This window comes from Ranitomeya imitator, chromosome 5, assembly GCF_032444005.1.
Source record: "Ranitomeya imitator isolate aRanImi1 chromosome 5, aRanImi1.pri, whole genome shotgun sequence".
In the NCBI taxonomy this organism is placed as follows: domain Eukaryota; kingdom Metazoa; phylum Chordata; class Amphibia; order Anura; family Dendrobatidae; genus Ranitomeya; species Ranitomeya imitator.
This window is the reverse complement of record NC_091286.1, coordinates 4,464,047-4,491,051: the sequence shown is the minus strand read 5'-3', so window position 1 is coordinate 4,491,051 and position 27,005 is coordinate 4,464,047. Positions and strand designations below refer to the sequence as shown.

Genomic DNA, 27,005 nt, shown 5'->3' with positions numbered 1-27,005 from the left:
TGTGTGAGGAACGAAAAAGTGTGGAGGAGAGAAGGAGGTCTTGGGAGGATCGAAGATTGCATGAGGGAAGATATTGGGAGATTAGTTCAGAGATATAGGGAGGGGACCGGTTGTGGATGGCTTTGTAGATCAATGTTAGTAGTTTGAACTGGATTCGTTGGGGAATTGGGAGCCAGTGGAGGGATTTGCGGGGGGGAGAAACAGGGGAGTAGAGAGGAGAGAGGGTGTTGCAATAATCGAGGCGGGAGATGATGAGGGCATGCACAAGAGTTTTGGTAGATTGTGGGCTGAGGAAGGGACGGATTCTGGCAATATTTTTGAGTTGGAGGCGACAGGAGGTGGCAAGAGTTTGGACGTGCGGTTTGAAGGACAGGGCAGAGTCGAGAGTTACCCCGAGGCAGCGGATTTCAGGTGCAGGAGAGAGTGTGATGCCGTTTACCATAATAGATAGATCAGGTAGGGGAGATACGCAAGATGGGGGAAAGATGATGAGTTCGGTTTTGTCTACATTGAGTTTTAGGAAGCGAGAGGTGAAGAAGGAAGATATGGCTGACATACACTTCGGGATTCTGGACAGCAGAGAGGTGACATCTGGGCCAGAGAGGTAGATCTGAGTGTCGTCCGCATACAGGTGGTACTGGAAGCCAAAATTCCAGCGGTGAGCCCACTTCAAAGCCACAACATTTAAGCTGTTTTCAATAAAAAAAAGAATTAACCTGATCGCTAAACAGCGTAGCGAGAGAAAAAAATCAAAAGCCCAAATTATGTTTTTTTTGGTCACCGCGACACTGCATTAAAATGCAATAACGGGCGATCAAAACAACGTATCTGCACAAAAGTGGTATCATTAAAAACGTCAGCTTGGCTCTCAAAAACTAAGCCGTCACCCGACTCCAGATCATGAAAAATGGAAACGCTACGGGTATCGGAAAATGGCGCAATTATTTATTTATTTATTTTTAGCAAAGTTTGGAAAATTTTTTCACTGCTTAAATAAAAAATAACCTAGACATGTTTGGTGTCTATGAACTCGTAATGACCTGGAGAATCATAACGGCAGCTCAGTTTTAGAATTTAATGAACCTAACAAAAAAGCCAAATAAAAAAACAAGTGTGGGATTACACTTTTTTTGCAATTTCATCACACTTTAAATTTTTTTACCGTTTACTGTTACACGACATGGTAAAACCAATGGTATCGTTCAAAAGTACAACTCATCCCGCAAAAAGTAAGCCCTCACATGGCCATATTGATGGAAACATTATGGCTCTGGAAAGAAGGGGAGCAAAAAACGAAAACGAAAATAGCTCCAGGGGTGAAGGGTTTTAGAAACATGGATATGGACGTATCTCTGGAAATAGATATAGATATATTGATATATCTCTGTATGCATCTATCGATCCATCCCATATCTATCTATCTATCTATCTATTTATTATCTATCTGTTTATCTGTGTGTAATGGAGTGTGGGTTGGACAAATGTAGAAGAGGAGGTTGGACAGAAATGACATCACAAATCTTTCTGAAGATAGAGGGAGGGGTTTGGGTGTGTTTTGGAGGGGGTGTGGTAGGTTCGGGCTTAGAGGTCAGTGCAATGCATCATGGAACTTGTAGCATAGCGCACAATAAGTCAGGAGAAAGGAAGTTGTCGATTAACCCCATGAGAGCTGGATTCAGCACTGAGGATGTGCTGCTACACCATGATAAAAGGTAATATTGCTAAAATAAACACAGTGGATGTTTCAGTGGCACATAATAGCAAGATTTATGAAAAAAAAAGGTATAGTAGTTGACAACTTCTTTAAATGAAAAAGAACCTAGACATGTTTGGTGTCTATGAATTCGTAATGACCTGGAGAAGAGAATCATAATGGCAGGTCAGGTTTTGCATTTAGTGAACATGGTAAAAAAAAATCCCCAAAACAATTGTGGAATTGCACTTTTTTTGCACTTTCACCGCATTCGGAATATTTTTCCCATTTTCCAGTACATTATATGGTATAATCAATGACGCCATTCAAAAGTTCAACTCGTCCCACAAAAACAAGCCCTCACATGGCCATATTGACGGAAAAAATAAAAAAGTTATGGCCGTAGGGAAAAGGGGAGCAAAAAATTGAAATTCAAAAATGGAAATACCTCTGGTCCTTAAGGGGTTAAATCATGATGACAACCCAAAACATCCAAATGACCCTGATCTAAAGTTCACACACCCTGGTGATTTTGGCCTGATAACATGCACAGAAGTGCAAAATGGGTGTGAATGGCTACTAAAGGTAGCTTCCTCACCTGTTTGCCTGTAATCAGTGTGTGCATAAAAGCTGAGTGCGTTTCTGGAATCCAGACAGACTCTTGCATCTTTCATCCGGCAAAAGCAAAAGAATTGGCAACGGATCTACGGGAAAAGGTAGTTGAACTGTATAAAACAGGAAAGGGAAACAAAAAGATATCCAAGGAATTGATAATGCCAGTCAGCAGCGTTCACACTGTGATTAACAAAGGGAAAATCAGGGGCTCTGTAAAAACAAAACCACGGTCAGGTAGATCAACAACGATGTCATCCACAACTGCCAGGAAAATTGTTCGGGATGCAAAGAAAAACCCACAAATAACATCAGCTGAAATACTGGACTCTCTGAAAACTAGCGGTGTGGCTGCTTCATGATGCACAATAAGGAGACACTTGAAGATAAATGGGCTGCATGGTCGAGTCACCAGAAGAAAGCCATTACTGCGCAAATGCCACAAAGTATCTCGCCTACAATACGCAAAACAGCACAGGGACAAGACTCAAAACTTCTGGAACAAGGTAATTTGGACCAAAATTGAACTTTTTAGCCACAAACATAAACTGTACATTTGGAGAGATGTGTTGTGAATTCTGCTCCTGGGCTCCCTCCGGTGGTTGTAAGTGGCACTTTTGTGAGTTCTGCTCTTGGGCTCCCTCTTGTGGTTTCAAGTGGTATGGCTGCTCCTTGGAGTTAGCTGTTGTCAGCTGCCTCCACTTATCGTCTCCTCTCTCGCCTATTTAAGCCTGGCTGTTCCTTCAGCTAGTGCCGCTTGTAAATGGTTCCTGGTTGGATTCACATCTCTTTGGAGTTCCCTGTTATCCTGACCAGTTCAGCAAAGCTAAGTTTTTGCTTACTTTTTCTGTCCATAGTTTGTGGACTTATCCATTCTGTGCTTTCTTTGTTTGTCCAGCATTTTCAGTTTGAATTATTTTCTGTCTTGCTGGAAGCTCTGGGAAGCAGAGTGACCCTCCACACCTTTAGTCAGGTGTGGAGATTTTTTGTTTACTCTGCGTGGATTTTTGTAGTGTTTTATACTGACCGCACAGTGTTCCATCCTGTCCTATCTATCAAGCTAGACTGGCCTCCTGTGCTCATCCTGGTTTCATTCTGTGTATGTCTTTTTCCTCTCCACTCACAGTCATTATTTGTGGGGGGCTAATCTGTTGTGAATTCTGTGGCAGAGCTCCCTCCTGTGGTCACAAGTGGTACTGCGGCTTCTGAGTTTCCTTCCTCAGGTGTGGGGTGAAGTCGTTAGGTGCTGCTCTATTTAACTCCACCTAGTGCTTTGCTCCTGGCCTCCAGTCAATGTTCTAGTATTGGTCTTGCTTCCTCCTGGATCGTTCCTGTGGCCTGTCTGCTCTGCATAAGCTAAGTTTTGCTTGTGTTATTTTTGTTTGCTATTTTTTCTGTCCAGCTTGCTTAATTGTTTTTTCTTGCTTGCTGGAAGCTCTGGGACGCAGAGGGAGCACCTCCGTACCGTTAGTCGGTGTGGAGGGTCTTTTTGCCCCTCTGCGTGGTTGTTTGTAGGGTTTTGTGTTGACCGCAAAGTTATCTTTCCTATCTTCGGTCTGTTCAGTAAGTTGGGCCTCACTTTGCTAAATCTATTTCATCTCTGCGTTTGTATTTTCATCTCTACTCACAGTCATTATATGTGGGGGGCTGCCTTTTCCTTTGGGGTATTTCTCTGAGGCAAGGTAGGCTTATTTTTCTATCTTAGGCCTAGCTAGTTTCTCAGGCTGTGCCGAGTTGCATAGGGAGCGTTAGGCGCAATCCACGGCTGCCTCTAGTGTGGTTGGATAGGATTAGGGATTGCGGTCAGCAGAGTTCCCACGTCTCAGAGCTCGTCCTATGTCTTTTGGTTATTGTCAGGTCACTTTGTGTGCTCTGAACTTCAAGGTCCATTGTGGTTCTGAATTACCTAATCATAACAGTACTGGAGGCCCAAAGTACTAATGCTTCTCAATAGAGGGAAAAAATAAGTTCTGAGACCATTTTTTTTTCTTTGCACTGTGTTTTGCCTTTTTTTTCCCCTAGACATTTGGGTGGTTCAGGACACAGGTGTAGTGATGGACATTAAAGGTCTGTCTTCATGTGTGGATCATCTCACTGCAAGAGTACAAAATATTCAAGACTTTGTGGTTCAGAATTCTATGTTAGAACCAAGAATTCCTATTCCTGATTTGTTTTCTGGAGATAGAGCAAAATTTCTGAGTTTCAAAAATAATTGTAAACTGTTTCTGGCTTTGAAACCTCGCTCCTCTGGTGACCCAGTTCAACAAGTTAGGATCATTATTTCTTTATTACGTGGCGACCCTCAAGACTGGGCATTTTCCCTTGCGCCAGGAGATCCTGCATTATGTAATATTGATGCGTTTTTCCTGGCGCTCGGATTGCTGTACGATGAACCTAATTCGGTGGATCAGGCAGAGAAAAATTTGTTGGCTCTGTGTCAGGGTCAGGATGAGATAGAGATTTATTGTCAGAAATTTAGAAAGTGGTCCGTGCTCACTTAATGGAATGAAGGTGCGCTGGCAGCTATTTTCAGAAAGGGTCTCTCTGAAGCCCTTAAGGATGTCATGGTGGGATTTCACATGCCAGCAGGTCTGAATGAGTCTATGTCTTTGGCCATTCAGATCGGTCGACGCTTGCGTGAGCGTAAATCTGTGCACCATTTGGCGGTATTATCTGAGCATAAACCTGAGCCTATGCAGTGCGATAGGACTTTGACCAGAGTTGAACGGCAAGAACACAGACGTTTGAATGGGCTGTGTTTCTACTGTAGGGTGATTCCACTCATGCTATCTCTGATTGTCCTAAGAAGACTAAGCGGTTCGCTAGGTCTGCCACCATTGGTATGGTACAGTCAAAATTTCTTTTGTCCGTTACCTTGATCTGCTCTTTGTCATCTTATTCTGTCATGGCATTTGTGGATTCAGGCGCTGCCCTGAATTTGATGGACTTGGAGTATGTTAGGCGTTGTGGGTTTTTCTTGGAGCCCTTGCAGTGTCCTATTCCATTGAGAGGAATTGATGCTACGCCTTTGGCCAAGAATAAGCCTCAGTACTGGACCCAGCTGACCATGTGCATGGCTCCTGCACATCAGGAGGATATTCGCTTTCTGGTGTTGCATAATCTGCATGATGTGGTCGTGTTGGGGTTGCCATGGCTACAAGTCCATAACCCAGTATTAGATTGGAAATCAATGTCTGTGTCCAGCTGGGGTTGTCAGGGGGTACATGGTGATGTCCCATTTCTGTCTATTTCGTCATCCACCCCTTCTGAGGTCCCAGAGTTCTTGTCTGATTACCGGGATGTATTTGATGAGCCCAAGTCCAATGCCCTACCTCCGCATAGGGATTGTGATTGTGCTATCGATTTGATTCCTGGTAGTAAGTTTCCTAAAGGTTGACTGTTTAATTTATCTGTACCTGAGCACGCTCCTATGCGGAGTTATGTAAAGGAATCCTTGGAGAAGGGTCATATTCGCCCGTCATCGTCGCCATTGGGAGCGGGGTTCTTTTTTGTGGCCAAGAAGGATGGTTCGCTGAGACGTTGTATAGATTACCGCCTTCTAAATAAAATCACGGTCAAATTTCAGTACCCCTTGCCGCTGCTATCTGATTTGTTTGCTCGGATCAAGGGGGCTAGTTGGTTCACCAAGATAGATCTTCGTGGTGCGTATAATCTTGTGCGTATTAAGCGGGGCGATGAATGGAAAACTGCATTTAATACGCCCGAGGGTCATTTTGAGTACCTAGTTATGCCTTTCGGACTTGCCAATGCTCCATCGGTGTTTCAGTCTTTTATGCATGACATCTTCCGAGAGTACCTGGACAAATTCCTGATTGTATACTTGGATGATATTTTGGTCTTCTCGGATGATTGGGAGTCTCATGTGAAGCAGGTCAGAATGGTGTTCCAGGTCCTGCGTGCTAATTCTTTGTTTGTGAAGGGATCAAAGTGTCTCTTTGGTGTTCAGAAGGTTTCATTTTTGGGGTTCATTTTTTCCCCTTCTACTATCGAGATGGACCCTGTTAAGGTCCAGGCCATCTATGATTGGACTCAGCCGACATCTCTGAAGAGTCTGCAAAAGTTCCTGGGCTTTGCTAATTTTTATCGTCGCTTCATCTGTAATTTTTCTAGTATTGCTAAACCATTGACCGATTTGACCAAGAAGGGTGCTGATGTGGTCAATTGGTCTTCTGCTGCTGTGGAAGCTTTTAAAGAGTTAAAGCGTTGTTTTTCTTCTGCCCCTGTGTTGTGTCAACCAGATGTTTCGCTTCCGTTCCAGGTCGAGGTTGATGCCTCTGAAATTGGAGCGGGGGCTGTTTTGTCGCAGAGAAGTTCTGATTGCTCGGTGATGAAACCATGCGCCTTCTTTTCCAGGAAGTTTTCGCCTGCTGAGCGAAATTATGATGTTGGCAATCGAGAGTTGCTGGCCATGAAGTGGGCATTCGAGGAGTGGCGTCATTGGCTTGAAGGAGCTAAGCATCGCGTGGTGGTCTTGACTGATCACAAGAACTTGACTTATCTCGAGTCTGCCAAACGGTTGAATCCTAGACAGGCTCGTTGGTCGCTGTTTTTCTCCCGTTTTGACTTTGTGGTTTCGTACCTTCCGGGCTCTAAAAATGTGAAGGCGGATGCCCTGTCTAGGAGTTTTGTGCCCGACTCTCCGGGTTTGTCTGAGCCGGCGGGTATTCTCAAAGAGGGAGTAATTTTGTCTGTCATCTCCCCTGATTTGCGGCGGGTGCTGCAAAAATTTCAGGCTAATAAACCTGATCGTTGCCCAGCGAAGAAACTGTTTGTCCCTGATAGGTGGATGAATAAAGTTATCTCTGAGGTTCATTGTTCGGTGTTGGCTGGTCATCCTGGAATCTTTGGTACCAGAGATTTAGTGGCTAGATCCTTTTGGTGGCCGTCTCTGTCGCGGGATGTGCGTTCTTTTGTGCAGTCCTGTGGGATTTGTGCTCGGGCTAAGCCCTGCTGTTCTCGTGCCTGTCTAAATTACCTTCCTCCTCTGATTTGGTGCCATTGTTCTTCCAGCATGTGGTTCGTTTATATGGCATTCCGGAGAACATCGTTTCTGACAGAGGTTCCCAGTTTGTTTCGAGGTTTTGGCAAGCTTTTTGTGCTAGGATGGGCATTGATTTGTCTTTTTCCTCGACTTTCCATCCTCAGACTAATGGCCAGACCGAACGAACCAATCAGACCTTGGAAACATATCTGAGATGCTTTGTTTCTGCTGATCAGGATGATTGGGTGTCCTTCTTGCCTTTTGCTGAGTTCGCCCTTAATAATCGGGCCAGCTCGGCTACCTTGGTTTCGCCGTTTTTCTGCAACTCTGGGTTCCATCCTCGTTTCACTTCAGGGCAGGTTGAGTCTTCGGACTGTCCTGGTGTGGATACTGTGGTGGACAGGTTACAGCAGATTTGGACTCATGTAGTGGACAATTTGACCTTGTCCCAGGAGAAGGCTCAACGTTTCGCTAATCGTAGACGCTGTGTGGGTCCCCGACTTCGTGTTGGGGATTTGGTTTGGTTGTCATCTCGTCATATTCCTATGAAGGTTTCCTCTCCTAAGTTTAAGCCTCGTTTCATTGGTCCGTATAGGATTTCTGAGGTTCTTAATCCTGTGTCTTTTCGTTTGACCCTTCCAGATTCTTTTTCCATCCATAACGTATTCCATAGGTCATTGTTGCGGAGATACGTGGCACCTATGGTTCCATCTGTTGATCCTCCTGCCCCGGTTTTGGTGGAGGGGGAGTTGGAGTATATTGTGGAGAAGATTTTGGATTCTTGTGTTTCGAGACGGAAACTCCAGTATCTGGTTAAGTGAAAGGGTTATGGTCAGGAAGATAATTCCTGGGTCTTTGCATCTGATGTCCATGCTGCCGATCTTGTTCGTGCCTTTCATATGGCTCATCCTGGTCGGCCTGGGGGCTCTGGTGAGGGTTCGGTGACCCCTCCTCAAGGGGGGGGGTACTGTTGTGAATTCTGTGGCAGAGCTCCATCCTGTGGTCACAAGTGGTACTGCGGCTTCTGAGTTTCCTTCCTCAGGTGTGGGGTGAAGTCTTTAGGTGCTGCTCTATTTACCTCCACCTAGTGCTTTGCTCCTGGCCTCCAGTCAATGTTCTAGTATTGGTCTTGCTTCCTCCTGGATCGTTCCTGTGGCCTGTCTGCTCTGCATAAGCTAAGTTTTGCTTGTGTTATTTTTGTTTGCTATTTTTTCTGTCCAGCTTGCTTAATTGGTTTTTCTTGCTTGCTGGAAGCTCTGGGACGCAGAGGGAGCACCTCCGTACCGTTAGTCAGTGCGGAGGGTCTTTTTGCCCCTTTGCGTGGTTGTTTGTAGGGTTTTGTGTTGACCGCAAAGTTATCTTTCCTATCTTCGGTCTGTTCAGTAAGTTGGGCCTCACTTTGCTAAATCTATTTCATCTCTGCGTTTGTATTTTCATCTCTACTCACAGTCATTATATGTGGGGGGCTGCCTTTTCCTTTGGGGTATTTCTCTGAGGCAAGGTAGGCTTATTTTTCTATCTTAGGCCTAGCTAGTTTCTCAGGCTGTGCCGAGTTGCATAGGGAGCGTTAGGCGCAATCCACGGCTGCCTCTAGTGTGGTTGGATAGGATTAGGGATTGCGGTCAGCAGAGTTCCCACGTCTCAGAGCTCGTCCTATGTCTTTTGGTTATTGTCAGGTCACTTTGTGTGCTCTGAACTTCAAGGTCCATTGTGGTTCTGAATTACCTAATCATAACACTAATCTATCCTTTGGGGATTTTCTCTGAGGCAAGATAGTTTTCCTGCTTCTGTCTTCAGGGGTAGTTAGCTCTTAGGCTGTGACGAGATGCCTAGGGAGAGTTGGGAGCATTCCACGGCTGCTTCTAGTGTTGTGTTGAGCTTAGGGTCTGCGGTCAGTACAGTTACCACTTCCCTCAGAGCTCGTTCCATGTTGCTCCTAGACCACCGCATCATAACAGAGATGTCAGCAAGGCCTATGATGAAAGGAACACCATTCCTACTGTAAAGCATGGAGGTGGATCGCTGATGTTTTGGGGATGTGTGAGCTACAAAGGCTCAGGAAACTTGATCAATGTTGAAAGAAAGATGAATGCAGCATGTTATCAGCAAATACTGAAGGCAAATTTGCACTCATCAGCCCAGAAGCTGTGCATGGGACGTACTTGGATGTTCCAACATAACAAGGATCCAAAATACAAGTCCAAGCGAACCTGTCATTGGCTACAGCAGAACAAGGTGAAGGTTCTGGAGTGGCCATCTCAGTCTCCTGACCTCAATATCATTGAGCCACTCTGGGGAGATCTCAAGCGCGCAGTTCATGCTACGGTAGACAGCCCAGGAATTTACAGGGACTGGAGGCTTTTTGCCAAGAACAGTGGGCAGCTTTACTATCTGAGAAAATAAAGAACCTCATCCACAATGTCCACAAAAGACTTCAAGCTGTCATTGATGTTAGAGGGGGCAACACATGGTATCAGTTGGATGTTTTGGGTTGTCATTATGATTTAAAAAGAGAAAACACAGTAGTTTGACAATAAATGGCTTCACCCAACCACTAACCATGAGTGGAGAAAAAGTTTTGGTGTTATCATTCATATACGCTGAAAAAAAGGCCAAGAAAGAATAAATTCTGCCCGGTATGTAAACTTTTGAGCACAATTGTAGATCAGACTGCGCATGAGTGAACTGTGTGATGCAGCAGCAAAATAGGCAAACACAGTTCTAGGATGTATTAAGAGAAGCATAGAGCTACCAGGATGGTGAGCGGACTGCAAACTATGTCCTACGAGGAACAGTTAAAGGATCTGGGAATGTTTAGCTGCAAAAAAGAAGACTAAGAGGAGAATGAATAGCTGTCTACAAATATCTGAAGGGCCGTCACCGTGTAGAGGGATCATCATTATTTTAATTTGCACATGGGAACACAAGAAGCAATGAAATTAAACTGAGAGGGAGAAGATACAGATTAGATGTTAGAGGGGTGACAGTGAGGGTGTCAATGAGTGGAACAGGCGGCCACGAGAGGTGGTGAGTTCTCCTTCAATGGAAGTCTTCACACAGAGGCTGGACAGACATCTGTCTGAGATGATTTAGTGACTCCTGCACTGAGCAAGGGATTGGACACGATGGCCCCAGAGGTCCCATCCACCTCTAACATTCAAGGAGTCTATGATGATCCTGCCCTGCTGTCACATTCTTGTGCCTGACACCCACCACCACTAGTGGATCCTCCACCCCTCATTCTCCTGCCTGTTGTAGACCTCCATTGGACAGCATGAGGACTACCTCGGGTACTTGCCTGATCACTGTAGGGTACAGCTCAGCAGTGTACAGGATGATGGCGGTAAATGACGCCTCGGAGAAGCCCTTCCCAATAATGGCTACAGTTGTTCTCAGTGGCCCCAGAGCTGTGGAACAAAAAAGGTAAATGGCAGGCAGAGCAATGTCCTTCAGTTATCGCTGGGCCCATCACACTTTCTGCCGCTTTCCTGCTTACTGTCTATTGTGGCAGTGCTAATATGTTTGCCTGCAGTGTGCCTACATTGAGGGTTGGGATTCTTACCGCTGGGGATGACCACGTTGGCTCCAATACATGCTCCAGTCATGACCAGGGTTAGGACTTGTGTCCTGCGACGTCCCAGGTAGTTCAGCAGATGGTAGATGCTCAGCTTGGCGGGCACCTCCACCAGGGAGTACAAGAAGTGGGTGAGGAAGAGATTGAGTCCAAAGCCAGAGATGTCCAGACTGATCCCGTAGTAGGAGAAGGCCACTCCGAACCTATGGGAAAGATCAGCATGGAGGTCACCATCCAGAGACAGCAATGAGCCAGGGCTCCGTCCGGATGTCACTCCAAGTACACTCAGGCTGGCTTCACATGGAGCTTTTGGAGGCAGAAATTCTGGTGGGAAGTTAGTTTTTCCCTGCAGGGTTTTTTTCCAGTATTTTTCTGCTTTTTGACCTGTCAGTGTCAGGTTTGGAGTGACATGTCGCACAGTAGATTCCCACTGAAAAAGTGGATGGCATTTGTAGGATGGAGCATGTGAATTTCAGAGCGGATCTGCTTCAAAATCCTCCTCCAAAAGGACCGTGTGCTCCGCGCCTTAGTGTCATGAAGTCCGGATGGAGCAACCCAGAGAAGCCCGACTACATAATTAACCCTTGCTCTGCTCCAGGCATGAAGCATTAGTCAAATGCAGTTTGAGTGCAGTTATAACAAAGCCAAAGAGCAGGATAAGTGGCAGAGAGGGGCGCTCTACTCACCACACCAGGCCTGCACATATGGAGATCCTGCGCAGCTTCGGCGTCCGGAACAGATCGATGTAGGAGTAGTCGGTGGAGGATGATCCTAATGACTCCGCCAGTCTCTGAATATTCTGTCAGATGGAAAACTTCATCAGGTTAAAAGAAGACTGGCAACAAAGGTGAGAGTGCCCCTACAGTCCAAGCTATTGAACTGCAATCATTCCGGCTTCAACACTGCGTCCACATACAGCGACCATCATGTTTAATAACCAGTCACATGATAATGCTCCATGAACTAATACTACTCTGTAAGGATAATGTATAATATAAGTTTTAGTCTCTCATTACCAGCACCTATAGGGTGGGCGTTGACCCCCCTTTACTTCAGAGTTTAGCTTTTCTTTTCAATGGGTGTAGAATAGCTTTTATTGCTTCTTGCTAGCCCATGCTGTGGGCTAAAAAACCCCTTTTGGTCTGCGTTCCTGTTGTGAGATGTGTATGTGCAGCTCCCAAACCCCTCATGCCCCTCCCAAAGGAATTTTTACGATCAGTATAGATGCATAGACAGTTGTACCAGCTGAAACTGGTCTGATCTCCCTTTTAAGACATGAGGCTCTTTGTCTTAATCTTGTAAGATTCTGGGCCAACAATTTGGGCTAGGAAAATAATAAGTACATATTGCTAAAGTCCATCGGCTCATCTATCAACCACTGGAAGCGCTAGCCTCTAAATCCAACAGGTAAAAAAGTATGGATTTCTCTGGAACTGTGTGTCCCACTAGCCCGAATTTAGTATCTATAGAGAGCAAATGTTAATACAAGATGAATGCTGGGTGTGTTATGATTCTGACATGTTCTGTAGCGGAGATACAGGCATTAGACAAACTTGTGTGAAATTTAGTAAGACTGAAGAGATAGGAGGGTCTGAGGAAACCAGCCCTGTTAGTGATGTCAAGAGGCTGTGGTTATTTAAGTGACTCCACTTTACCCAGCCTTGGGAGAGTCTGTCTGAGTCTTACCAGAGGAGCCCTCACTGCTAGTCCTGATGCATTGGGACATTTTGGAGCTCCGCCCACTAGCCTGGTTCGGCCTGCCATGATCTGAACACATGTAAGTGTTGATTTCTTATTTAACCCCTGTTATTTTATCATTACATTTGTACATATTTCCAATTGTCTCATATTGTAACATCTTTTATACCTTTTTATAAACACTGCCTTAATCTTTAATGGAGTAAAATATTTAAAATACTAGATTCGTTCTCCTGTTCTAAAATGTACCTTAAGTCTTCTGAAGGGAATTACGCTACTGTTTTGGGTTAGCTTCGGACCCGTTTAATCGAAATTGGTGGCAGCATACCGTGTGCTGTGCCTTTGGGTGTCGTTGTAGCGACTGCGGCATTGATAATTATTGTTCCTGCCTGAGCGGGAGTAGTTATATCGCCTCGCTGCAGCGTGCCCAATAGCCAGTACATAGCAGGCAGCCTTTCTGGTGACTAATTACCCTAGGTGCAGTACCTAGTCTGACCTGAGGGTGAAGGGGCGCCAGAGAGCTGCAAGTTTTCAAGCGGAACTGGAAAGCGGGATATACATAAATCCCTGCAGTTCGTGGTATATTGCAGAGCAGTGGGATACCTAAAAAAGGCCCCTGCTGTAAACTAAGAGGTCAATAGCCTTGTGTGTGGTTTTTCATCACAATGTAGCAGTGGAGGGATAACTAAGATAAGCCCCCCTGCACATGTGATAGCCGTCTGTTGGCCTAAAGTCACTCCGATCCGTGACGTAGGGGTGACGGTCACGGTGTGAATCGTGACATACCCCAATAGGAGTGCCCCCATAAAATACCAGTCACATGAACCCTGATCTATAGTGCCCATATAATACCAGTTACATGTACCCCGATCTATAGTGTCCTCATATAATACCAGTGACATATATTCTGATCTATAGTGTCCCCATATAGTACCAGTCACATACACGCTGATCTATAGTGTCCCCAGATAATACAGTCATACACCCTGATCTATAGTGTCCTCATATAATAAGTCACATGTATCCTGATCTATAGTGTCCCCATCTAATACCAGCTGCATATATCCTGATCTGTAGTGTCCCCATATTATACCAGTCACATATACCCTGATCTATAGTGCCCCATATAATACCAGTCACATATACCCCGATCTATAGTGTCCTCATATAGTACCAGTCACATATACCCTGATCTATAGTGTTCCCATATAATACCAGTCACATATACCCTGATCTAGTGTCCCCATTTAACACCAGTCACATATACCCTGATCTATAGTGTCCCCATATAACACCAGTCACGTATGCCCCGATCCCTAGTGTCCCCATAGAATAATGCCAGTCACGTATGCCCCGATCTCTAGTGTCCCCATAGAATAATGCCAGTCACGTATACCCCGATCTCTAGAACTCTCCATAGAATAATACGTCACGTATACCCCGATCTCTAGTCCTCCCCATAGAATAATACAAGTCATATATGCCCCGATCTCTAGACCTCTCCATAGAATAATACCAATCATGTATGACCGATCTCTAGTGCTCCCCATAGAATAATACCAGTCACGTATGCCCTTATCTCTAGACCTCTCCATAGAATAATATCAGTCACGTATGCCCCGATCTCTAGTGCTCCCCATAGAATAATACCAGTCACGTATACCCCAATCTCTAGTGCTCCCCATAGAATAATACCAGTCACGTATACCCGATATCTAGTGCTCCCCATAGAATAATACCAGTCAGGTATACCCCGATCTCTAGTGCTCCGCATAGAATAATACCAGTCACATATGCCCCGATCTCTAGTGCTCCCCATAGAATAACACCAGTCACGTATGCCCCGATCTCTAGTGCTCCCCATAGAATAATACCAGTCAGGTATACCCCGATCTCTAGACCTCTCCATAGAATAATAACAGTCACGTATGCCCCGATCTCTAGACCTCTCCATAGAATAATACCAGTCACGTATGACCGATCTCTAGTGCTCCCGATAGAATAATACCAGTCATGTATACCCCGATCTCTAGTGCTCCCCATAGAATAATACTAGTCACATATGCCCCGATCTCTAGTGCTCCCCATAGAATAATACCAGTCACGTATGCCCCGATCTCTAGTGCTCCCCATTGAATAATACCAGTCATGTATACCCCGATCTCTAGTGCTCCCCATAGAATAATACCAGTCACGTATGACCGATCTCTAGTGCTCCCCATAGAATAACACCAGTCACGTATGACCGATCTCTAGTGCTCCCCATAGAATAACACCAGTCACGTATGCCCCAATCTCTAGTGCTCCCCATAGAATAGTACCAGTCACGTATGCCCCGATCTCTAGACCTCTCCATAGAATAATACCAGTCACGTATGACCGATCTCTAGACCTCTCCATAGAATAATACCAGTCACGTATACCCCGATCTCTAGTGCTCCCCATAGAATAATATCAGTCACGTATGCCCCGATCTCTAGACCTCTCCATAGAATAATACCAGCCACGTATGCCCCGATCTCTAGACCTCTCCATAGAATAATACCAGTCACGTATACCCCGATCTCTAGTGCTCCCCATAGAATAATACCAATCACATAAGACCGATCTCTAGTGCTCCCCATAGAATAATACCAGTCACGTATGCCCCGATCTCTAGACCTCTCCATAGAATAATATCAGTCACGTATGCCCCGATCTCTAGTGCTCCCCATAGAATAATATCAGTCACGTATTCCCTGATCTCTAGTGCTCCCAATAGAATAATACCAGTCACATATGCCCCGATCTCTAGACCTCTCCATAGAATAATATCAGTCACGTATGCCCCGATCTCTAGTGCTCCCCATAGAATAATACCAGTCATATATGACCGATCTCTAGTGCTCCCCATAAAATAATACCAGTCACGTATGACCAATCTCTAGTGCTCCCCATAGAATAATATCAGTCACGTATGCCCCGATCTCTAGTGCTCCCCATAGAATAATACCAGTCACGTATACCCCGATCTTTAGTGCTCCCCATAGAATAATACCAGTCACGTATACCCCGATCTTTAGTGCTCCCCATAGAATAATACCAGTCACGTATGCCCCGATCTCTAGTGCTCCCCATAGAATAATACTAGTCACATATGACCGATCTCTAGACCTCTCCATAGAATAATACCAGTCACGTATGCCCCGATCTCTAGTGCTCCCCATAGTATAATACCAGTCACATATGACCGATCTCTAGACCTCTCCATAGAATAATATCAGTCACGTATGCCCCGATCTCTAGTGCTCCCCATAGAATAATACCAGTCACGTATACCCCGATCTTTAGCGCTCTCCATAGAATAATACCAGTCACGTATACCCCGATCTTTAGTGCTCCCCATAGAATAATATCAGTCACGTATGCCCCGATCTCTAGTGCTCCCCATAGAATAATACCAGTCACATATGACCGATCTCTAGTGCTCCCCATAAAATAATACCAGTCACGTATGCCCCGATCTCTAGTGCTCCCCATAGAATAATACCAGTCACGTATGCCCCGATCTCTAGTGCTCTCCATAGAATAATACCAGTCACGTATACCCCGATCTTTAGTGCTCCCCATAGAATAATACCAGTCACATATGACCGATCTCTAGTGCTCCCCATAAAATAATACCAGTCACGTATACCCCGATCTCTAGTGCTCCCCATAGAATAATACCAGTCACGTATGCCCCGATCTTTAGTGCTCTCCATAGAATAATACCAGTCACGTATACCCCGATCTTTAGTGCTCCCCATAGAATAATACCAGTCACGTATGCCCCGATCTCTAGTGCTCCCCATAGAATAATACCAGTCACATATGACCGATCTCTAGTGCTCCCCATAAAATAATACCAGTCATGTATGCCCCGATCTCTAGTGCTCCCCATAGAATAATACCAGTCACGTATACCCCGATCTTTAGTGCTCTCCATAGAATAATACCAGTCACGTATACCCCGATCTTTAGTGCTCTCCATAGAATAATACCAGTCACGTATGCCCCGATCTCTAGTGCTCCCCATAAAATAATACCAGTCACGTATGCCCCGATCTCTAGACCTCTCCATAGAATAATACCAGTCACGTATGCCTTGATCTTTAGTGCCTCTTTAACCATAGATATACATTCAAGAAGTTAATTAGTTTGTATATTTGTTTTAGTGTTTTCATTTTAGACATATTGGTGTAATAATACAAAGTGGTTGTAAGGTCTCCTCTGAAAAACCACTAGATCTAACGAGTTTATGAGAATTATCCAGTAGATTCCTGACACCAAACCATTGATCAAGTTATCGGCAGACTCTCACCTCCCTCTGCTTACTGGTCCAGTCCAGCTTCCGGCCATTCATGGCAGCACATCGCTCCAGCTCCTTCTCCGCTCTCTCAATAAAACCCTTCGTCAGCAACCAGCGAGGCGATTCAGAAAGCCACCTGATGAGAGAGCAGAGAGAGGAAGAAGTGAGAGAAGAGAGGAATGGATGGAGGAAAGATGAAGAGAGGGAAAAGGAAGGTAGGAAGTGAGAGGAAATAAAGGAAGAGAAAAAATTAGAGAACAAAGGGAGGAAATAAGAGATGAGAAGGGAAGAAATAAAAGATGGGATGATGAGGACAGGAGATGAAAGAGGAAAGGGAGGAAGAGATGAGAGAAGGGAGGAAATATGAGTGGGGAAGGTGTGAAATGAGAAGAGAAGTGAAAATGTTAGAGGAGATGGGAAGCGAAGAAAAGGAAAAAAGTAAAGAGAGAAGGAAAAAAGGAAAGGGGTGAGACGAAAAGCAAAAAGGAAAGAAAAGGAAAAACAAATTAGAAAGAAGGAAATGATGAGAGAAAAGTTATAGGAATTAAAAAAGAGGGGAAGAGAAGGAAATAAGGAACAATCAGGAAAAAAGGGGAGAGGACAGGGAAAAGGAGATCGAGACGAAGAGGAAAGCGGAGCAAAACCAAAGATATTACAGTAAGAAAGTGGAGGAAAAAGGGGAAGTATGCAATGGAAGGAGGAGAGTGAAGAGCAGAGAGTAAAAAAGAGGGTAAAGAGGAAAGAAGAGTACAAAGAAGAAAAACCAGGAGAGAGGAAAAGTCAAAACATAGGAAAGATGTTGAGACTGGAAATGTCTCTAGAGAATTTCACAATCTTGACATCTTGAGGAGCAGAGGCTGTGGACTTGGTGATATAAGGCTGCGTTAGATCTTCAGGAGGTCCTTACCAGATGCTGACTATGCCCAGGACACTGGGGGCTGTGATTGATACCACCAACCAGCGCCAGTCTCGGATTAGATAGGCGATCAGTGCCAGGAGAGCGCTTCCTATACTCCAGCAGAGGCTGGTAATGACTCCGGCCACGGTGCGGTGCTGTGTGTCCACCCACTCCAAACCTGGGAGTGAGACAAGTCAATACATGGAAGGAACATCATTTTCCCCACATCCATCAGGTCTAGATCTACACATCTATTGTCATGATCCCACCAGGGGGTCGGTCAGTGGACGGAACGACACACACACACACACACAGCGGGATCGAAATGGGGAAAGGAAGGAGCTACCGATAGGGAATGATGGATGGGACACCTGCTTAGCTCCAACCTGAGCCTGTCCCTGCATTCCCCTAACGCCCTGAGCGGGTCCTTTTCCCACCGCTGTCACGAACCTCATCCCTTGCTGTCACCTCACTCTGCCCTGGCTAGTGCACTGGCTGGCAAGGGCGCTAGCCTCACCACTGCAGATTGTACAATGCAGGGGGTGGTGACAAGCACGAGACAGACAAAGTAAAAACACAACTCTTAGCTTCTAGACTCTGGTGCCAAGCTCCACGTGCAGAGGACACAGAAACAGGACTCCAAACTCCAGAAGTAGCTGATACAGCCCTGACACAGAGAGCTGCAACTGCACAGCTGGTCTCCATAGAGAAACTCTGTCACAACACTCAGCTGATGCATCAGGTGACCATTTAAAGGATGGTGGGTGTGGTCACCACTACATCAGCTGACCTCCAGAACTCCAGAAGTAGCTGATACAGCCCTGACACAGAGAGCTGCAACTGCACAGCTGGTCTCCATAGAGAAACTCTGTCACAACACTCAGCTGATGCATCAGGTGACCATTTAAAGGATGATGGGTGTGGTCACCACCACATCAGCTGACCTAGCAACTCTGCAGTTGCCAGTGGGGTGGGGGTAAAAACTGACATTAACCCCTGCTGGCCTGAAAGGAAAAAAGCAACATTTAAACCATAGTGGAACCAGAGCTCCCACGAAACAGGGGGTAATTTGGCTAAAGTTGTGGGGGGGTAGGGCTGGCTCAAGATTTTCGTGGGCCCAGGAAACGTGGAATACGTCACGGCGGTGGAGCAGGGAGAGGTAAGTATTTCAACTTTGCAAGTGCTGTGATCCTGAACAAGCAGGGGGGGCCCACTAGTTGGCACTGGCACAGGGCCCCTTATGGTACGGCGGTGTGTTTGACGGCGGGCGGCGCCTCCCACTGCCAGAGACACTTTTGCGAACTATGAGGGGCCCTGTGCCAGTGACGTCGCCAACGAGTATGCCCCACTCCCCACCTGATGAAGGAACCTGCACTTTCATCTGCACCTTCCTCTTTGTCCCCATGTAAGGTGGTATGGTATGCGGGAAGGGGAACCTGACTTTCAGCAGGGTCAGATTCTGGCTGTGTAGAGGGCAAGGGGAATGTAGCGTTCTGGGTCAATGTACCAACAGACTCATCTAGCAGTGGCTGGGCAATGGGCAGGATGAGGAGGAAACACAGATATAGGCCCAAAGAATAAAGTGGGCTAAATGCAGTTCAAAATTACTACTACCAGGACTAACCAGGATGCATTGCTTTGTCCAGCGGAGGAGGACAACTGTAATGAGAGGCTGACACAGTTACTAGGCCCAAGTAAGTAAGTAGGCTAAATGCAGTTCAAAATTGGTAAGAGGAGTACACAGGCGCCATTGCTTTGTTCAGCGGAGGAGGACCACTGTAATGAGAGGCTCACACAGTTACTAGGCCCTAGTAAGTACAGTAAGTAGGCTAAATGCAGTTTAAAATTGGTAACAGCTCTAAACAGGCAGCATAGCTTTGTTCAGTGGAGGACAACTGTAATGAGTGGCGCAGACACAGTTAGTAGGCCCAAAATAAAAAAGGCTAAATGCAGTTCAAAATTGGTAACAGGAGTACACAGGCGGCATAGCTTTGTCCAGCAGAGGAGGACAACTGTAATGAGAGGCTCACACAGTTACTAGGCCCAAGTAAGTAAGTAGGCTAAATGCAGTTCAAAATTGGTAAGAGGAGTACACAGGCGGCATTGCTTTGTTCAGCAGAGGACAACTGTAAAGGAGTGGCTGACACAGTTAGTAGGCCAAAATAATAAAGTGGGCTAAATGTCAGCCAAAAAAATGTTCATAAATAAACTGGTGGCATAGCTAGGTATTGGGGTGGGCTCCTCTGCTGAGTAGCAAACAGTGGTAGTAGGCGCAAAGTATTAACTGGTCTAAATAAAGGCCAGGGCCCCTGTATATTTTTACTATCATCTATCATTTCAACAAATTTGTATTGGCAGTGCCATTGAAGGATTTAACAGCACAGACTACACAGTGGTGGGGCAGGGAGAGGTAAGTTTTGCAAGTGGTAGAGCACAGTTCGAGCTGGGGGGGAACACTCTCTCATGAGCGGCGGTACTGGCACAGGGCCCCTCATATTACAACGGTGTGTCTGACGTTGGGTGTGCACCACCACCATCAGAGACACTTCATTGTACTATGAGGGACCCTGTGCCAGTGCCATTGCCCAAAAGTGGGCACACCCACCTGTCCAGGCAAACTGCACTCGCACGGGTGCTTGCGCCAAGTGGTGTCCACGGCCCTGTGGGGGGAGTCAGCCCATTTAGGGAGGTATAAAAATGGCCTATGGTGGACATTCAGCAGCTGCAAATGGAGGAATTAGAGCAGTCAGTAAGAGGAGGCCAAAAGCAAGACATTTTTAAGGCAAGCTACGTGTCAGCAGGGAAAGGTGGGGCAAAATGATTTGAAATCCATGATTGGTTCATTTTAATGAAGGTTAGATCATCAACATTTCGGGGAGCCAGACGAGTCCTTTTTTTGGTCAGTATTGAACCAGCAGCACTGAATACTCTTTCTGATAGCACATTAGCAGCAGGGAAAGCGAGCTCCTGTAATGCATATTCTGCCAATTCAGGCCAGGTGTCTATTTTAGATGCCCAGTAATCGAAGGGGAATGACCTGTGAGGGAGAACATCGATAAGGGCGGAAAAATAGTTAGTAACCATACTGGACAAATGATATCTCCTGTCACTTTGAATCGGTGCAGCAGTCCCTGTCCTGTCTGCGGTCATTGCAAAATCACTCCACAACCTGGTCATAAAACCCCTCTGTCCAACGCCACTTCTGATTTGTGCACCTCTAACACCTCTGCCCTGCAGCTCGTGTGAGAACCATCAGCGCCGCTGTGTGCTGGGAATGCCTGAACCAAACGGTCTACAAGAGTTGCTTGTTTTGGTAGCCAATATTTGCTCAAGGTTCCCATGTGGCATGATATTTTGTAATTTGCCTTTATAGAGAGAATCAAGGAGGCAGGCCAACCAGTAATCGTCATCGGTCATCATTTTTAGAATGCGGGGGTCCCTTTTTAGGATACGCAAGGCATACTCTGCCATGTGGGCCAATGTTCCAGGTGTCAATTCACTGCTTGTGCTGGGTTTAGGAGCACTTTCTTGCAAATCAACATCAGTTGTGTCCTGCAAAAACCCTGTACCTGACCTTGCAACGCCATCAATTTCTATTGCCCCCTGAGAAGCATCCTCCTCCCATAAATATTCGCCCTCATCATCCTCCTCCTCCTCCTCTTCGTCCGCCACCTCGTCCAGAAGAGTTCCCTGAGCAGACAATGGCTGACTGTCATCAAGGCTTCTCTCCTCCTCGGCTGCAGACGCCAGCTCCTTTATGTGCGTCAAACTTTGCATCAGCAGATGCATTAGTGGGATGCTTATGCTTATGATGGCGTCGTCTGCACTTACCAGCCGTGTGCATTCCTCAAAACACTGAAGGACTTGACAGAGGTCTTGCAGCTTCGACCACTGCACACCAGACAACTCCATGTCTGCCATCCAACTGCCTGCCCGTGTATGTGTATCCTCCCACAAATAAATGACAGCACGCCTCTGTTCGCACAGCCTCTGAAGCATGTGCAGTGTGGAGTTCCACCTTGTTGCAACGTCAATTATTAGGTGCTGGGGGAGATTCAGCAATTGCTGATGGTTCTGCATACGGCTGGTGTGTACGGGCAACCGGTGGATGTGCGAGTGCAGCGCCTCAGAGTCCTGGTCGTTGCAGTAATGTCGTTCTTCCACCAGGGGGACCGATGTTACGTCTGATGGCACCAAAGGAGTTCACCCTGCCAGGTATCACAGCCACACACACTTCACACGCCGGCCACCAGGGGGAGCAAAAGGTTCTATCTATTAGGCCACTCCTCACACTTGGGTAAAACTGGGGGTTGGTTAGGAAGATAAGAGAGTCGAAGTAGGAGTTTGGAGGAGTAGGAGGAGAGGAGCAGACTGGGCTCGGCCCAGGAAAGGGAAAGAAGGACACGGAGCTGCGCCTGCAACCCATGCAGTGGCCTCCTAAGAAAGGACAAGAAAGGAAGTGTGCCGTAGTGAGTGAGCACAGAAATCATAGCAACAGGAGTAAAACACCAGTGGGAGACCAGCTAGAAGCAGGCTGCCTCCCACTGAGCGTAGATCTGGTGGCCGGAACACCGAGGGAGTAATAGACTCTACGCTTTGCTACAGAGACTGGCAGGGCAGTCGATTCCAAGTTGGCTGTCCATCCTAAGAACCTAAGCAGACAAGGTGGCATCGCGGAGGAGGGGCGACGCTAGGGTCCCTATAAAATAGCCTCAGGCCACCACCGTCATACAGGTTATGTCCTATCTGGGGGACAGAGAGAGAGAAGTAACAAGAGTGAGGACCTTATGGTAGCTAATGCAAGTAATGACCCAGTACATTACTGTGCGCAAGGGGAAGGCTACTGATTTCCACCTGGATAAGGGGACTCTGGAATTGCCATCAGACTGGCCGGACTCTGCCTACCCTGTTATCCGGCACTCTGGACTGTGGATGCTGAAGCCTTCAGTAAAGGTAAAGAGACTGCACCCATTGTGTCCTCGTTATTTGCTGCGCTTTACATCATCCACCATCAACATCTACACTTCTGGGAAGCCCTGGGGATATACTTCACCTGTGGGAAGGTATACCATCTAGCTGCCATTCCATCACCACAGCGGACCCCTAAGCAGCGTCGGTCACCCTGACCGAATACCACAGGTGGCGTCACGAACACTACCGTTATTCTATAAACTCTACCCTTTTATTTGGGCGCCCCTCATAGGTCCACGGTCCGGGTCGGGCCACCGTGACATCCCAGCTGAGGGAACTGAAGGACCCGGTACCGAGTACCTCATTTCCCTTACGTGGGGGCGATCCATGAGCAAAGTCTTCACACCTTTAGGAGCAGGGCTGGTAACTCCGGGTGATTCTTGAGGAAGCACTGCACCACCAGGTTCAAGGTGTGAGCCAGGCAAGGAATGTGTTTCAGTTCTGAAAGGGCTATGGCAGCCATAAAATTCCTTCAGTTATCACTGACTACCTTGCCTGCCTCAAGATGTACACTGCCCAGCCATGACTGAGTTTGTTGCTGTTAGTACTCGGCCAGTACTTCCGCGGTGTGTCTGTTGTCGCCCAAACACTTCATTTGTAACACAGTCTGCTGACGCTTACCACTAGCTGTTTGATAATGGGACACCTCGTGTGCAACACTGGCAGCTGCAGATGGAGTGGTCGTGCGACTGCGGTCTGTGGAAGAGCTTTCACTTCTGGAGGAGGAGGAGGGGTGGCGAACGCCTACAGCCAACTGTTTCCTAGACCGTGGGCTAGGTAGAACTGTCCCACTATGGCTGTCCCCTGTGGACCCTGCATCCAACACATTAACCCAGTGCGCCTTGATGGACACGTAACGTCCCTGGCCATGCCTACTGGTCCATGCATCTGTTGTGAGGTGCACCTTTCTACTGACTGATTGCCTCAGTGCATGGACAATGCGGTCTTTGACATGCTGGTGGAGGGCTGGGATGACTTTTCTCGCAAAGAAGTGTCGACTGGGTAGGTCATAGCATGGTACTGCGTAGGCCATCAGGGCTTTGAAAGCTTCGCTTTCAACCAAACGGTAGGGCATCATCTCTAACGAGATTAGTCTAGCAATGTGGGCGTTCAAACCCTGTGTACGCGGATGACAGGATGAGTACTTTCTTTTCCTAGCGAGAGTCTCTTGTAGGGTGAGCTGGTCTGGAGAGCTGCATATGGTAGAACTAGCGCTGGGGGTGGTGGACATGGCAGACTGAGAGAGGGTTGGTGATGGTATTCTTCATGTTGACCTACCTACAGTGTTTCCTACCAAGAACCTTGTGATTCCCTGACTGCTTTGGCCTTGCGACGATACCTCCACATTTGCTGCTGGTGGTGTCCTAACCGGTGGGCTTACAGTGAGGGAAGCAATGCAGCGTTGCTGACTACCTTCATTCTGAGCAGGTGCAGCAACGGTACTGGACATTTGGTAGTTAGTCCAGGCTTGTAAGTGCATGCTGGTTAAATGTCTAAGCATGCACGTTATATTTAAACTTTGGAGATTCTTCCCTCTGCTAAAGGTCTTTGAGCATTTCTTACATATAACTTTGCACTGATCATTCGGATCTTGGTTAAAAAATGCCCACACTGCACTCTTCCTACTATGGATTACCTTTTCAGGCATTGCACGCTGTGCTACTTTCACCGGATGGCCACGGTGTCCTCAAGCTGTTTTTGGATTTGACAAACATTTTTGGCCAGATACGGGCCTGCCAGATGAAAGCTGTTGCGATGTAGATGGCTGCTGCGGATCATCCTCCTCCGCTTCAGAGCTACTGCCAGCGGCACCCTCTTCCCCCAATGGCTGCCAATCTGGGTCAACAACTGGGTCATCTATCACCTCCTCTTCAATGTCATGTGCACCTTCCTCTGTGTCACCGTGTAAGGTGCTATAGCGTTCGTGATGGGGCACCATAGTCTCATCAGGGTCAGATTCTGGCTCAGTACACTGCGAGGGCAATGTAGTGATCTGAGTCAATGGAACAGCATAATAATCTAGCTGTGGCTGTGCATCTGTGCACTCCATGTCCGATTCATCTTGTAATGGGCTTTTAACAATTTCCCTCTCTAACCCAGGCACGGTATGTGTAAAGAGCTCCATGGAGTAACCTGTAGTGTCGCCTGACGCATCCTTCACTTTTGGTTTGGGTGAAGGACACAAGGAAACGTCTTGTTCCTGACCAGGAGCATCCACTGTCGACTCGCTGCTTTTAGATTTCGAACCTTCTGAAGAGGAGGCGAAAGAGCTAGAGGCTGAGTCAGCAAGGAAAGCCAAAACTTTTTCCTGCTGCTCCGGCTTTAAAAGCGGTTTTCCTACTCCCAGATAAGGGAGCCTTCGAGGCCTTGTGTAGCCAGATAATGACACTGGCTCAACATCTCGAGCCCTTGGTGCTATTTTGCTTTTCCTACCAGATGCACCACCACCACCACCATCAGTACCAGCTGGCAACCACCGCCCACGGGCTCTTCCACCAGACTTCCTCATTTTTTGAAAAATCTAACCAAAATAACAACCATTATATGGTACTGTGAAACAAGGTAGAAGGTGTATATAAACTTGTGGAGAATTTAAATCTCCCTTTTTTTGGGGGGGGGGGGGGGGGGGAGACTGCAACAAAACTCAGGCTGTGTTTTACACTACACAATGTAAGTGGAAGAACATGGCTGGAAGATATATGGCAAACTAACAGAACTGTGACGTAGATCCACTTAGTGCCAATTTAAATCTCCCTTTTATTTGGGGGAGACTGCAACAAAACTCAGGCCCAGTGTATTACACTACACAATGTAAGTGGCAGAACGTGGCTGGAAGATATATAAAAAAATACAAGGGCTGTAGTACAATTTCAATGTCCCTACAATGATCTCAGGACAAGTATGGCAGCAATAAAAAGGACTGCTGCACACAAAAGTGTGGACAAATAAACAAGAGAACTGTGCAGAAAGGAGCAACAGGATTTTTGCTTTTAAAAAAGCAGTTGGTTTGCACAGCGGCGTAGACACAGCAATGCGGCTATCAGGGAGCCTTATAGGGTAGCCTAATAAGCTATAGAGCTGATGCACAAAAATATAAACTCCACTGTCCCTGCAAAGAAAAGGTGGTGTTGGACAGTGGAAATCGCTACAGCACAAGCAGTTTCGGGGTTAATCTTCCCTCCCTAACTATATCCCTTCTTCTGATGAAGCTGCAGCAACCTCTCCCTATGCTAAGATTGGCAGAAGTAAGATGGCGGTCGGCGGGAACGCCCCTTTATAGCCCCTGTGACGCAGCAGAAAGCAAGCCAATCACTGTCATGGTAATGGTGATGGTGGGGACCGAGACCTATGTCATTACGCTGCCCACACTCTGCGTCCTCCTTCATTGGATGAGAAATGGCGCTGAAAGCGTCATACGAAACGCGACTTTGGCGCGAAGATCGCCGACCTCATGGCCGATCCCACACTAGGATCGGGTCGGGTTTCACGAAACCCGATTTTGCAGAAAGTCGGCGACTTTTGAAAATGTCCGATCCGTTTCGCTCAACCTTATTTCATACACCATATAGACCACAAAGTAGTGGGAAAGTGGAGAGACTAAACGGGACACAAACTGAAAATTCAAAGGCCATAGCAGACACAGGAAAGAACTGGGTAGAGTGCTTGTCTCTTGCACTCTTTTCAGTCAGACACACTCCAAATAGAAGGACAGGCTTGTCTCCTTTTGAAGTCCTGTTTGGTAGTGCACCAAAGTCTGATCTGTACTTCCCACAGGTGCTACAAATACAACACGGTGCTATGACCGCCCATGTCCAGGCCTTGCAGAAAAGACAATGTGGTGCATAAACATGTGTTCTCATCCATTCCAGATCCTAATGCCAGTGCAGAAGTACATCAGCTGAATCCAGGTGATTGGGTGGTCATACACAGACGTACATCAGCTGAATCCAGGTGATTGGTGGTCATACACAGACGTACATCAGCTGAATCCAGGTGATTGGTGGTCATACACAGACGTACATCAGCTGAATCCAGGTGATTGGTGGTCATACACAGACGTACATCAGCTGAATCCAGGTGATTGGTGGTCATACACAGACGTACATCAGCTGAATCCAGGTGATTGGTGGACATACACAGACGTACATCAGCTGAATCCAGGTGATTGGTGGTCACACACAGATGTACATCAGCTGAATCCAGGTGATTGGTGGTCACACACAGACG

At 46.7% G+C, this 27,005-nt stretch overlaps 1 protein-coding gene across 1 annotated transcript in view; it reads right to left on the bottom strand.

Annotated features, from left to right (window-relative positions):
* The window catches only part of SLC22A7 (solute carrier family 22 member 7), a 74,202-nt gene that overhangs the window by 3,261 nt on the left and 43,936 nt on the right, over positions 1–27,005 (bottom strand). Inside the window, exons 4-8 of the mRNA XM_069768223.1 lie at positions 17,817–17,985; positions 16,922–17,045; positions 11,568–11,680; positions 10,870–11,084; positions 10,602–10,714 (exon numbers count right to left, since the gene is read on the bottom strand). Of these exons, the coding sequence (XP_069624324.1) occupies positions 10,602–10,714; positions 10,870–11,084; positions 11,568–11,680; positions 16,922–17,045; positions 17,817–17,985 (734 nt within the window). The remainder of the gene's footprint in view (positions 1–10,601; positions 10,715–10,869; positions 11,085–11,567; positions 11,681–16,921; positions 17,046–17,816; positions 17,986–27,005) is intronic.